The 13,453-nt window shown below is 42.2% G+C and overlaps 1 protein-coding gene across 1 annotated transcript in view; it reads right to left on the reverse strand.

The window, feature by feature from the left end:
• Positions 1–959: 959 nt before the first annotated feature.
• LOC142458488 (monocarboxylate transporter 1) overlaps positions 960–13,453 on the reverse strand; it is a 51,275-nt gene continuing 38,781 nt past the window's right edge. Inside the window, exons 3-5 of the mRNA XM_075559511.1 lie at positions 12,032–12,175; positions 5,436–6,302; positions 960–2,858 (exon numbers count right to left, since the gene is read on the reverse strand). Coding sequence (XP_075415626.1) covers positions 2,554–2,858; positions 5,436–6,302; positions 12,032–12,175 — 1,316 coding nt within the window. The 3' untranslated portion in view covers positions 960–2,553. The remainder of the gene's footprint in view (positions 2,859–5,435; positions 6,303–12,031; positions 12,176–13,453) is intronic.

The following is a 13,453-nucleotide window of genomic DNA, read 5'->3' on the forward strand; positions in this document are numbered from 1 at the left end:
CCCTCCGGGGAAGTAGACTGGATGGTTAAAACCTAGCCACTTCAGCACTGACTTGCAACAGAGAGAGGATAAGCTGATGGTTCACAAGGAAGAGATGGAAGAGCCTGTCTTCACAGGGGTCTAGGTTGGTTGACTCTGTTACCAAGATGGACTTTGAATAAATCTCTTGTCTGTATTTCTACCGGTAAAGAGTCAGGGTTAGACTAGGCTTAGGATCTAAGGCAGTGGTGGTTCTCAACCTTCCCAATGCCGTGACCCTTTCATGGGTCCTCATGCTGTGGTGACCCCCAACCATAAAATTATTTTCGTTGCTACTTCACAACTGTAATTTTGCTACTGTTATGAATCAGGCAAACCCTGATTGACCCCCCCAAAGGGATTGTGACCCACAGGTTGACATCTGCTGATCTAAGGTTTGGTTCTAGCTTTGAGCCATTTACTAGCTTCAGGACCTTTCCTTCTTATGGGAGGTGATGAAACTGTGGATCACACATCCCCCTTCCCCATCCTAACAGGAGTCAACTATGGAACACACAACAGAAGAGAGCCTCTGTGTGGATGTAATATCAGTAATTACGACAGGAAAATAATCCTTATCCCTACATTGTATTTCCCTTGAATTTGTTTAATTAAAAATGCCCTTTACTGGTGGCACTCCTCGTTTTTATAGACCAGGAGAGGCACACAAAGCTTAGGTGGGTATATGGAAAGTGGCTGAGCCCAAAGCGAAGCCAAGCCTGCCAACTTTCTGGGCAGCGTCTGCCCTCATGCCTCCTCCACCTGCCACCAAGTGTCCTCACGGTTGGTTAACTGCTCGGACTGCTCTCAGCTCCAGAGCTGGCTTTATATATGCACAAAGGGTGGGGAAGAGAAAAAAAAAATAAACCACTTACACAAATCCCAAGGTACATAACTAGATGATTTAATTTACTATTAGCAGGGACCACATTGAAAACTGATCATGAAAACAAAGATAAAGGTTTATTTTCCTGAAGAAAACATTTGGGGGAAGAAACTTTTTTAAAAAAAAGATGTTTATTTGGAAAACTCAGCCTCTTACACAGGTTTTTTATCTGTAGTTTTATTGTTAATGACAACGATAACAATAACGATAATTTAAATTCTTAGGTTATCACTCACTGACTGTTGATCAATATCTTCCTGCCTCAATTGAAAAGAGGTTATGTTAAAAACATATTTACAGTTTGTCTTCTGGTTCGCCCTCCCACCTATCCCATGGAGCCTATTTCTCTGCTTTTCCCCTCAGAGAAGAGGCTCATGAAGTCATGAATGCGTCCAATCCATCCAAACAGATGGATTTCCTTTAAGGCCTTCTCAGGGAAAGAGCTACTCACTGAGCACACTCAGCAACTTTAACCTGACTCCTATTGGCTTGCCTGGGAACAAAGTTTTCTGGCCCATTTAATTTTAGAACATCGGGGAACGAACACACACACACACACACGCACACACACGCACACACACGCGCACTCCCTCCCTCTCTTTCAATCATACAGCTTTAAATGAGAAGCGGCTATAATGGAACCACGATGAATCAAAGGGAAGAAAGTTCCAGGAAAGAAAAAAGTTTCAATAGTCTCACAGTTTATAACTGAGGTTTTAGTAAAACCTAAGCTGAATTCAGCTGTTTGAAAAATCTGTCGACGATTAATTAGATGTGTTGCACTTACTAGGGACGCGTAAATACAGTTTTGTGGATTTTAATTCTAACTTTTACGGTGAGAAAAATAATACCAGGTGATTTCAAAAGGGGTAATGCTTTTTATAACCACTCAAATGTGTCTCTGAACAGGGGAGCAGAGTAGTTTCATGAAAATAACCCCTAAGCACTTTTCTTCTAACAAGCGTCCTGAGCACAGGTACCAGAGGTGCCCATAACCAGGAAGAGGTGGCTAGAGCAGCAAGAGATTGCCAGTGTTTTATGCCTTAAATCCCCCAAACTCACACCCAGTAGGCACATGTGCAGGCAGTTATTGATGTTTCGGAAATATTTTAGTCGTCATTTTATGAAATCCCCAACTTTCAACCAGAATTTCTATCCACGAATCATCTAATGACAATGTATTACAAATTACTCATGAGGCTGGATTCATTTAAAATTTTAGATTTGCCTCACACAAGTTAGTTATTTTTCCTTTAAGCGTGACACTTAAAATAGATAAATTTAGCAGAATGGCTTAAAAGTTAAGGCTCCCTAAAGAGTTCTAAATAAAGACTAAAACTTAAGGCACATATTATAATCTTCATGATGCTGTTAAAAAGCTAAAAAACAAAAGAAGACAAAACAAAGCAAACAAGAAATAACTACACTTCCTTCCCTCATTCTTTGCTGACCACTCCCTCCCCCAAGGACACGGCATTTTAAACTCAGTCTACTAAGGAGTGAAACAAAATTCCATCAATGAACACATGGGACGGTTTCCACACAAATGTCTGCTGTCTGCATTGAGCACCACTGGTAGGGTACAGGCCAGTATATTTTCAGATCTCGTGGGCCACGCGCTGCTCCGATTACCCTGAGGTCTCACGGGCTCAGACTGGACTCTCCTCCTCTTTGGGGCTTCCTTCTGGTTCTGGGTCTGTCTGCTCTGGAGATTCTGCTGCATCAGGAACGTCTTTTGGCTTCTCGGTAACACCTGCATTGGCCTCCTCCTCCTCATTCTTCTCCTTCTCCTTCTCCTCCTCCTCCTTCTGCTTCTGCACTGCTTTCTGTTCTCTTGCCAGAAGTCGATAATTGATGCCCATGCCAATGAAGAGATAGACTCCCGCAAAAATCAGGACTATGCCACAGGCCCAGTATGTGTACTTGTAGTCTCCATATATGTCATTGAGACGACCTACAAGATCCCAAAAGAAAGAACGTGAAAGTGAACGTGGGTAAAGTGAACAAGTACATACCCTTTCCCAAATGAAGCGTAAGGATCCACTCAGACGTCAATTTATCTTTAAGGAGCCGACTAACACATGAAAGGGACTGCAAAATACGGCCTGATCCTTTGTTTATAAGGGTGCACTGATTTAGAGCCGTGCAATTTACTTTCCAAAACTCAAAAATAATTAAATCATGGCCAATTTGGGTTGGGGAAGACTTAGAGATCACCTAGAATCAACTCTCTCATTACACAATGGAGGAAAAAAAGTTTAGAGATTTCCAAAGTCAGACATTTTTATTGTTGTTTTTTCCCGGTTACTTTTGTTCCTAGGGAAAAGCCTCTCAAGTGTGGAACTTGCCCTGTACTAAGAAGTATCCAGCACCAACCTACTGCTCCGAGTGCCTCGCCTGCACATAAGCCCCCACGCACAGAGGTAAAAACGGAAGAAAGGGTAAGTAACTTGCCCAAGGTCACAAAGTTAGTAAAGGCTTCAGACCTTGGAAAGCCTGCGGCTGGAGCCCTTGCCCTGAGCTGCAGCACAGTTCTCGACCGTCTCAAAGAGCACACTGTACTCTTTTCACTTGGAAGACCCACAATGCACATTTGCATGTCAAACCCACTGCCACGTCCTATAGTGAAGAACTCCATCTAACCAGGTGTTTCTAGACTTTTTTTGGTGGGTGGGGTGGGGATGAAATCTTTGTTACAACAAAATGTTTTGGCATTTACTACTTCCATTAGCAAATGTATGAGTACAACCCTAGCCTGGAGACACTGAAGGTTAGGCACTGGCAACTACCAGAGCCCAACAGCCACTCCTTAGCTGAAAGATAAAGCCATCTGCTCCCAGTACAGATTTACAGTCTTGGAAACCTGCGGGAACAGTGTCTACCTGTCCTGCGGGGTTGCTATGACTCAGTCATTCAACAGCTATGGGTTCAGTTTTATGTCTATAAGGAACATAACTAGCTCACACTGACTCCAGTGTTTTCTAATTCAGGACTTTATTTTCACTCAGTAACATTTACTTAGCCCTTAGCAAATTCTAAGGAGCACTGGTGGTGGGTCTCTGAGTTGGAATCGACACTGCGGTGATAGATCGATCCTATGCTGGTCTGCTATGCTCTACAGGAGATCACAACCACAGTGCAATGGAACCAAATACACAGTTGTGATTAGCACCACATGTAGGGTCGAAAAAACCCCAGATGGGGGGGAGGGGACCAGGAAGAGGGATCAGCAAGGCTTCCCTTAAAGTACCAGCCAAGCTGAGATTTGAAATCAAACTGTAGAAGCAGGCGGGGCCACATTAGGGAGTTTGGTCTTTGTCCTAGTTAGGAGGTCACCTAGGAGCCTGCCAAGAGCGATGGCAGCTCAGGACGAGGCGGCCGCTGTGACAGAGTAAAGTTGACATGGTAGAGAGATCTAAGAGGCAAAGACTGACAGGCCTCAGCTACTCACTGAAGGCAAGAAGGCAGGCAGAGGCAGTATCCAAAGGCAGTAATGGGTCTTCTTTCTTTCGTGTGTCCTAACTCAAGCCCCAAATCAAAATGCCCAAAGAGCGAGTCATGTCCCCAAGGAGGACCTGATTCTTCCCTGCCCTGCCCCCACTGTATGTGGCCTACGAAGCTATTAACTTAAAATGTGAAGTACATAGTAGCCTAAGGGACCTGTCCCAGAATTTTTTTTACGCATCCCTGTTGTGAGCTTGGACAAAATCACTTCGCCTTTACAAAACTCTTCAATAAAGCGAGGATGGTAGAAAACAGCCCTATTTGTTAAATTTGTGAGAGATGATAGGACTTATAAATAGCTAGGACAATCTTAAGGAGCCTAGACAAGCCCTGGAAAGTATTGTCACTAAACAAAAGGTTAGTGGTTTGAACTCATTCACCTGGCTTGTACCAGGGCAAAGACCTAGCAATGTCCTCCTCACAAAGGTGGTCGCTGTGTGCCTTCACATGTATTCTGCTAGACGGAGGACTGCCCCATAGGGTTTCCAAAGTTGTAATCTGTAAGGAAGCAGACCATCAGGGGTTTTCCTGATTGAGCTACTGGTGGGTTTGAACTACCAAGTTTGCCGTTGGAAGTGGAGCACTTTAACCATTGTGCTACCAGCCAAGAAAATCCTATGGTGCTGTCACAGGAGCTGCTAGGAACAGCACAACAGGAATTTCACAAAGTAGCTATTGTTATCATTTTAACTATTCTGCTGGGATTAACCCCACCATTAAAATGAAATCACCACTACCCGCGCTTTACAGACACACTACTCTACAAGCATATTAACTTTAGAAAAAAATTAGTAATGAAAGCCCATTTTGTAATAATTTATAATATTTCATTCTTCAATCACCTGAGGGTTTAATTTGTGTAGGTAAGCGGTGCCAAACACTGTGCCAGGACTGAGGGTACAGACAGGTGAGACTTGCCCTCAGTCATCAAATAATTTACTATTGTCTGCGCTCTAGCACCTTTCCGATCTTGTACACCTGTTACACAAACAAGCAGAGAACTACAGAGGCAGGGGACATACTGTACCTAAGAGTGGTGGTCCAAGGAGGACAGGGCAGCATTCCACAATGGTCACCAGTCCCACAGCACTGGAGAATCTCTGCGGTCCAATGAGGTCCATCAGTGTTTCAAACAAGACTGAGCTAAGCCAACCAAATGCAAATCCAAAGATGCCTGCATAGACACAGAAAGCTACGTAGCTGTTGGCTAGAGGCGCTAGCAAGTGGCATACTCCGTTTAAAACAATGGAGGCTGCAAAGAAATACTGCACACGAGGTCTTACCCACTTTGTGTTGGCTAAGAGTCCCATGGAAGGTCTGGCCACCATGTCAACGAAGGCCAGGATGGAGAGAAGGAAGGCAGACTTCTCACTAGAGAAATGCTTACTCTTGCCATAATTACTAAGAAAGACCAAAGGTGCAAACAGTCCAAAAAACATAAACATGTTGCCAGAGAGGTACAGCAGAAAGCCCCTGTGGGTAAAAAGGGACAGGTCCAGGAATTGGTTAAAGGTTTGGAAGAATGACTGTTTTTCCTCTTTGGGGTTTCCGCCAATCAGATCTGTATGTGCATCACTTGTACTTTTCTTTTCATCAGATTTCCCAGCTTCCTGAAGGGATACTTTATACCGATCTTTCCTATCGTTGGTCGGCCTGGGCCCTATTGGTCGCATCAGGGATCCGGCAACACAGCAGTTTAGTAGGAAGCCCCCAAGGATTAGGAAACTTCCTCTCCATCCAAAGATACCAAAGAAAGCCTGGTTGATAGGGGCCAAGGTAGAGAGGAACACAGGGCTGCCTGCCATGGCCAGTCCATTGGCCAATGGTCGTTTCTTGTAGAAATACTTGCCAATCATGGTCAGAGCTGGATTCAAGTTGAAGGCAAGTCCAAGGCCTGGGGGCAAGGGGAAAGAAAAAAAAACATAAAAGGTTATAAATAGCAGAAATTTATTTGGAATTACTTAGAGAAAGAAGCTAAAATATGAAATAAATAAAGGAAAAGGAGACAAAAGTTGTCCTTATTAGGCAGGCCCACACAATACAGTGATTTGACATGTCAGCCCATGGCCACACTGGAGGGGTTCACTGAGTGTGCAGGCTGACTTCCTGGGGCCACCGCACACTATGTACAACAGGCCCACGGCGTAGCTATGGGGCAGATGGCAGAATCCATGTAAAGCCCTTGACGGCAGTGCCCGGGTGCTGAGCTGTGGAGAACACCCAGTAAATATTACTTTTCGCGTATTACTGTTTATGCTACTTAAAGGTGAATTATCTGCCAAACCTAGTAAAGCCATCAGAGGAGCTAGTATAGCCAGCAGAAGATCACTGAGCAGACAGCTATAATTAGAGACAAAACAGGTTTATAACAGAAAAACGCAATTTATATGTCTAAAATTATGACACTTTCCCAAGGGGCTTAAGAATTAAAATTAAAATATACATAGATTTTTATATATAATGAAATACAACCTTGTCAAGCTGTCAATCCTCTGAAATGACTGTACTAACTTAATGTGATTCCAATATAAGCATTAGGAATGTATTTTGGGATATGAGGTAGAAAGAATCCAAAATATATTTAGAGAAAAATTCATATTGTGGGGTAAAGCATTACCTGACCCTAGGAAATGATTGCTGAAAACGACCTCTAAACCTTTGGAAATTTCTAGTAACGGGAATGTCTTTGATGTCAGTGATGTTGGGGTGGGGGCTGGCCACACAGAAAGATCCACCACATTATATCAGTCTGAACTCAGGGTGTGGGGGTAGGGTAGGGACTGGAGATTACATGAGCAATGGCTGCATCAGATACACCTACATAGTAAAATCCCAACAAAAGTTCTGGGGACCCTCCTAAACTTCACCCTTATGCTTATCTTCTTTATGGTGGTCCTGGTTTTGTAACCTCTCAATGGTAGCAAAAAATAACAAAATAAAACTAATTTTAAATATAGTGCTTTCAGTAAAAGGAAATAGAGGAAAGAACTAGGAGGCAAAGGACATTTATAGAAGTCTAAATACAGGCATGTACATATGTAAATACATGTATATATAACGACAGGGAAATAGATCTATGCACATATATTTATAATATTAAGTATTATGGTAGCAGATGGACATTGGGCCCCCTACTCAGGTACTCCCTCAATATAAGAACACTTTGTTCTAATAACCTGGCATTCTGTGATGTTCACCTTCCCGACATGATCGCTGAAGACAAAATGGGTGCTTAAGCAAATGTGAAGAAGGCTGATGGTGCCCAGCTATCAAAAGATACAGCGTCTGGGGTCTAAAAGGTTGGAAGATAAATAAGTGGCCAGCTAGCTGAGAAGCAACAAAGACCACATGGAAGAAGCACACCAGCCTGTGTTATCATGAGATGTCGATGGGATCAGGTATCAGGCATCAAAGATCCAGAACAAAAAATCGTATCAATGTGAAAGAGGGGGGAGTATAGAGTGGAGACCCAAAGCCTAACTGTAGACAACTGAACATCCTCTTACAGAAGGGTCACAAGGAAGAGATGAGCCAGTCAGGGTGCAGTAGCACCAATGAAACATACAACTTTCCTCTAGTTCTTTAATGCTCCCCACAACCCCCTTACCACGATCCCAATTCAACCTTACACATCTGGCTAGACCACTGCATGTACATGAGTACAGATAAAAGCTGGAAACACAGGGAACCCAGGACAGATAAACCCCTCAGGACCAATCACGAGAGTAGCGATACCAGGAGGGTAAGGGGAAGGTGGGGTGAAAGACAACAGAAAAGTGGGTGAAGGGAGATAGCAGTCGGTGTAAGACATGAAAAAAAAAAAAGAAAGAATCATCAAGAGTTCTTGAGGGAGGGAGGGGGGAATGAGGGCTCAAGTAGCAAGAAAATGTTTCGAAAATGATGATGCAACAAATGTACAAATGTGCCTGACACAATGGATAGCTGGATTGTGAAATAAGCTATATGAGCTCCCAATAAAATGACTTTTTAAAAAGGAATAAAAGCAATCATCTATGTTAAAAAGAAAAGTATAGTGCTTTCCTCAGTTCTATGAAACATCCTAGCAAATGACTGAGTCTAAATGGATCACGGGGGCTGTGGTACTCCTGAGCTTCTCTGGGGATGCTGTAGTCGGTAGTTCAGACGTGGAGGTATCCTGGAACCCCAGGACTTAGAACTGAGCGCTGAAGCCAGCCCGGCGTGTACTTGGTAGTCTGGAGGACAGTGGCCTTTAGCCTGTGAACTATGAACGCGCTCTGGTGGTTCGGGTAGGAAGAAGTGCAGTCAATGACAGGGAAGAACATAATTGGGTTGACGACAGGAGGCATGGGAATCGCCAGGAACATGTTTTGATGGTTCAGGGGGAGGAGTGGAGCCATCCCTAACAGATACTTTAACAAATTTATGAAAGCTATCATCAGTGTGACCCTGTTTCAGGAAAAGGTAAACACTGATCAATGAAAGTGTAAAGTCCAGAAACAGACTCCAAATAGACACAAACAATGAATGTAAGACAAAAGTAACACTTTAAATGGAGTGGAGAAAGAAGAGATTAATCACTAAGTAGTGTTCGGAAGAGTACATGCTCCTGTAACTTCCTAGACTCTCTCCCTGACACTCCATCTCTCCTTGCCATCCGCTGTCTTGCCCGTCCATCTGTGTTGATACAGCCACTGCGAGACTCAAACCGACAAATCAGAGCATGTTACTGGTTTCTGACCTGCTGACCAATTCATGGCTTCTATCCACAGGTTTTATCTGGGATCACCTCCTTCCCTGACCTCCTGCCACACCTTCCTCACATGTGCTAATAATTAATAAGCTTGCTACTGACCTAGAGCCTATGTTCCTCTAAACCAGTGCTTTCCAACATGGACGATATCCCCTCCCAAAGGGCTGCAAAAGCATTTGCTTTCACATCACCCTGGGCTATGTGCTATAGTACGAAGCTTTTTAATGGCCGGGGGTGCTGAGCAATTTTTTTAATTGAAAAAAGGGCAGTTGATAAAATAAGTTTGGGAATTTATGCACTACATTTTCATAGAGCTGATTCCTTGTTGTCATTTATATTTCTATTTAAAGCCATCTCGTTACTTTTGATGACTACCAATGTATCACACACTTCACTCTAAGGTATGGTATATACTATCTAGCACTACTGGATACTGCCTTATTTATTCATTTATTTACACGGAAGGGAGTTGTTGCCTGAATTAGCTGTCTAGTCCCACATCACCTACAATGGTGCCCTGGCATATATATATTATATATAGCATACTTGATGAGCGGGTCAATTTAAAAGTAGGAAAAAATAAATTCATTTCTTCTGTTTTTATCACATTTTCTCACCATTCAAATTGTCAAATGAAAAGCAAGTTAAAGGAAGAAGTGCGCAATTATATTCATAATCTCTGGGTGCAGAACAACTTCTTAAGATTAATATCCAAGTTTAAGGGCTGCGAAATCCTAAAATCTTCAGTACAATTAGGGAGAATAAGTAGAAAAAGGTTCCACACACATTAACAGTTCCCCCTTTGCAAACATATCCTAATACCCATGTTCACAAAGGGCTATCAACCAAGAACTATTTATTAATAGAAAAAGTTAGAAACAAACAACAACCTAAATATCTAACAATTGATTAAAGATTAAATAAAAGTATAGTATATACATACATCCCATGGAATAATATACAGGTATGTAAGAGTACTACAAAAAGTTTGTGGGAAAATTTCATTATCTTCTGATCCCACTTTTCCATGATTTTTTTTTCCCATGATTTTTTCAAAGCCTCCTCAAAGTCATATCCTACTCTCCTGCCCAGTGAAGGGAGTTGCCCTATGGGCTCATTCTGAATGAGATGTGTTTAAGCACGCCCTTGCCATCAGGCAAGTTGCAGATACGTCCTCTCAGAAGGAACACTTACTTGGTCTTAGTCTCCCCTTAGGGTACCTTACAAAAGGATACTTCTGAAAGTAGTGTTGCACAAAGATCAGTTAGCACAGAAGGCTGACCTTTCTATTCGTTTGTTCAGCAAGACTGCAGCTAGCAAGACAGATTTCATGGAACAAACAGTAACTGGGATGAATTTTGGATTTATTAATATAATCCAGTGAGCAAAGTCCAATAAAAAACCGTGACTTCTGAGGGGGATCAGCTGGGCCGGTTCAATCAAGGGGGATAGGGTGTGTGTGAGTGGCACGGTATCAGTGCTAAAGATTACAAACAGAAACAACAAACTCACTGCAGTCGAGTGGATGCTGACTCACAGCAACGCTACAGAATGGGGCCGAAGACTGGCACTCTTCTACAAGAGCAGAAAGCTCCATCTTTCTCCCTCACAAAAGGTCATAGTGACTTTTCTCCCCCCATCCCTCTTAAGGTCTTCTTGAAGAACACAGGATGATTATAGGAGTTTATTAGGAGGACGTTGTAAGAAAATTGAAAACAGCATTGTTGACAAACAGGTCAGCAAAGTTGTGTTGAGCGTTTTCTATCGTGGCAATGCATGCCTGGAAGTTCTTTGCCCCTTTATTATCATTTTTTAAGCCACTTAACACACTTATTTCCGTATATCCATTACATCAAGTGGACATGTACAACTGTTGGCATTAACAATTTCTAAACATTATCTTTCTTCTTGAACCCTTTGATATCAGCTCCTCTTCTCCCCCACTCTGTTCCCCACCCCCGCCAGCCCCGTGGACCTTTAATATATTATGTATTTTTATTATTATTTATACTTCTCTTACACCGCCCATTCTATCACTTCACCAACTATCCTGGTACTTGTCCCCTTCCAGGGGGTGTTATGCTGCTGTCATTGCTACCTGTTTCTCCTTGTCCCCCTACTCTCCTGGAATTGTTACTTCCTTTACTTAAATTCTGAGGGCGTTTGTCCTTCCGGAGCGCCATATATTGAAAACTCTCGTCTGTGCCACAGTATGTACCCTAGCCTAGTAGGATTGTGAGGTAGGACTGAGGTCATAAGAGTAGGGGGGGGGGGGGGGGAAGGAAGAAGTAAATAACCAGAGGAGTGCTGTGTGTTTCGTGCTAAACTGGATGTTTGACTTCCTTCATATTAGGTGAAAGAAATAGTTATCAAACATGGAATTTGACCCCCTTCTGTTCTAAAAAAAGTTCATATGTTCATACGTATATATATATATATATACACACATATATGAAGACATTAATATAATTTTATGGATTGTAAGGTTATGAGCAGCCTTTATTCATTACACAGGCCAGTGGTTCGTTATAGCATTTGGCTGCATTCAAAGAGCTGTCAAGTGTCCTCTACCTCTCAGGAACTGAGCTAGGCCTCCTAACAGGTATGATTCCCGCTCCGTTTAAGGCTGTCTTCCCCTCCAACAGACGTCTACTTCCTCTTGGAGGACGAAGTTATAACTAATGACTGCCCACCGCTACCTGTTGCCAGGTACACTCTATCAATTTTTTAAAAGCGTTATTTTCCTAATACTCTATTTTATCTAGTTTTTCAGTATGATGACAGTAACTTTTATAAGAAAGTAAATTCACTAAAAAGATCGGAATGCACATAAACAAATACCAAGTAACAGCAGTAAATTAATGCTTGAAAATGAACCAATAGCCACTCACCTCCAATGACTCCAATGCACAAGTAGAGTTCCTGCACGGTGTTACAGAAAGAAGCTGCAATCAAGCCACTGCCTGCCAAGCAGCCACCAGCCATCATGACGGGCCGACTGCCGTATTTGTTCACCAGAACGCTGCTGATAGGGCCTGGGGGAAAACCAAAAGTGTAGTAGGATGTAGGAAAGGCATCTACCCCTCATATCTACATAAAACATTTAATGACAATAAATCACAAATCCTCCAAAATGAAAAGACACAGAAGACAATGGTAGGGAACACAGCTTTCTGTAATTATTTCAGAGCCACAGGCATATGTGCAATCCAACATCGTTGTGGAGCTTCTACATCTAGCTAGATACACTGGATGGAATTTTATTAAAACACACAGTATCTAGCCTGAAAAGTGGAAACCTGTCTGAAAGTTTCTAACACTCTAGTAAGAGTGTGATACAAAATCGTTAAGATTGTCACCCTGTCAGCAGCTGAAAGCTTGTGGGAACCGGGTGAACAAGGCAGTTCTGTCAAGTGGTGGCTCTCACAGGCTTCCCTGGCAAAAGCCCGAGTCTGTCTCTTACGAAGCACAACGGGCTTACAGCATGCGGCGAAGGACGTTCATAGGCTTATTCTATCAGGATGTGACCAACACATAATTAGTGAGTGAGTTTGCTCTGCTTTAATTTCGGGGAAGGTTTCTGGAATAAAGACAACAGATAGGGAAAAAAAGACAACAGAGAGGATATGAGATATGAACACATCTGAATAGGGTTCTGGGTTTACATTAGTATTTACATATTATTATAAAGAAGGTTTGTAACATATTGAAAAGACAAAATGAGAAAGACTGGGTAAGTATTCATTCCAAACTTAGTTTCACAATTAAATCAAGTGATCTCTTTCATTATAAAAACAAGGCAAACTTATCCAAATTATGTGCAACTAGAAGTCTCTGGTGGTCTAGTGATTATATGTTAGGCTCCTAACCACACAGTCAGCAATTCAAAATCAGCAGCCAGTCCTTGGGATAAAGATGAGGCTCTCTACTCCAGTAAAGGAGTAGAAACACAGAGAAGCAGTTCCACTCTGTCCTATAGGGTTGCTGAGAACTGACTGAAAGCCTTTCAGAGTTAACTGGTTCTATGCCTATAATTCTATATTTGGTGGTATTAATACAATGAAAAAATTGAAGAAAAAAAACTTTGGGGAGAAGATATGTCAGTTTCTCCTCAAAGTAACTTTGGGTAGGACATCGAGTATTATTAAGCAAAACAAAACAGATTAAATTTCTTCAGTTATAGGAATATACACATACAGAAAGCATTTGGATTTTCTTGAAGTGGGAAAAGAGCCAAATAAAAAGCTAAATAAGAAGAACTAGAAAAAGATTTTCATGTATGTCAAGAATCAATTTCCTCATATAAATATAAA

This window comes from Tenrec ecaudatus, chromosome 1, assembly GCF_050624435.1.
Source record: "Tenrec ecaudatus isolate mTenEca1 chromosome 1, mTenEca1.hap1, whole genome shotgun sequence".
NCBI classification, from domain to species: domain Eukaryota; kingdom Metazoa; phylum Chordata; class Mammalia; order Afrosoricida; family Tenrecidae; genus Tenrec; species Tenrec ecaudatus.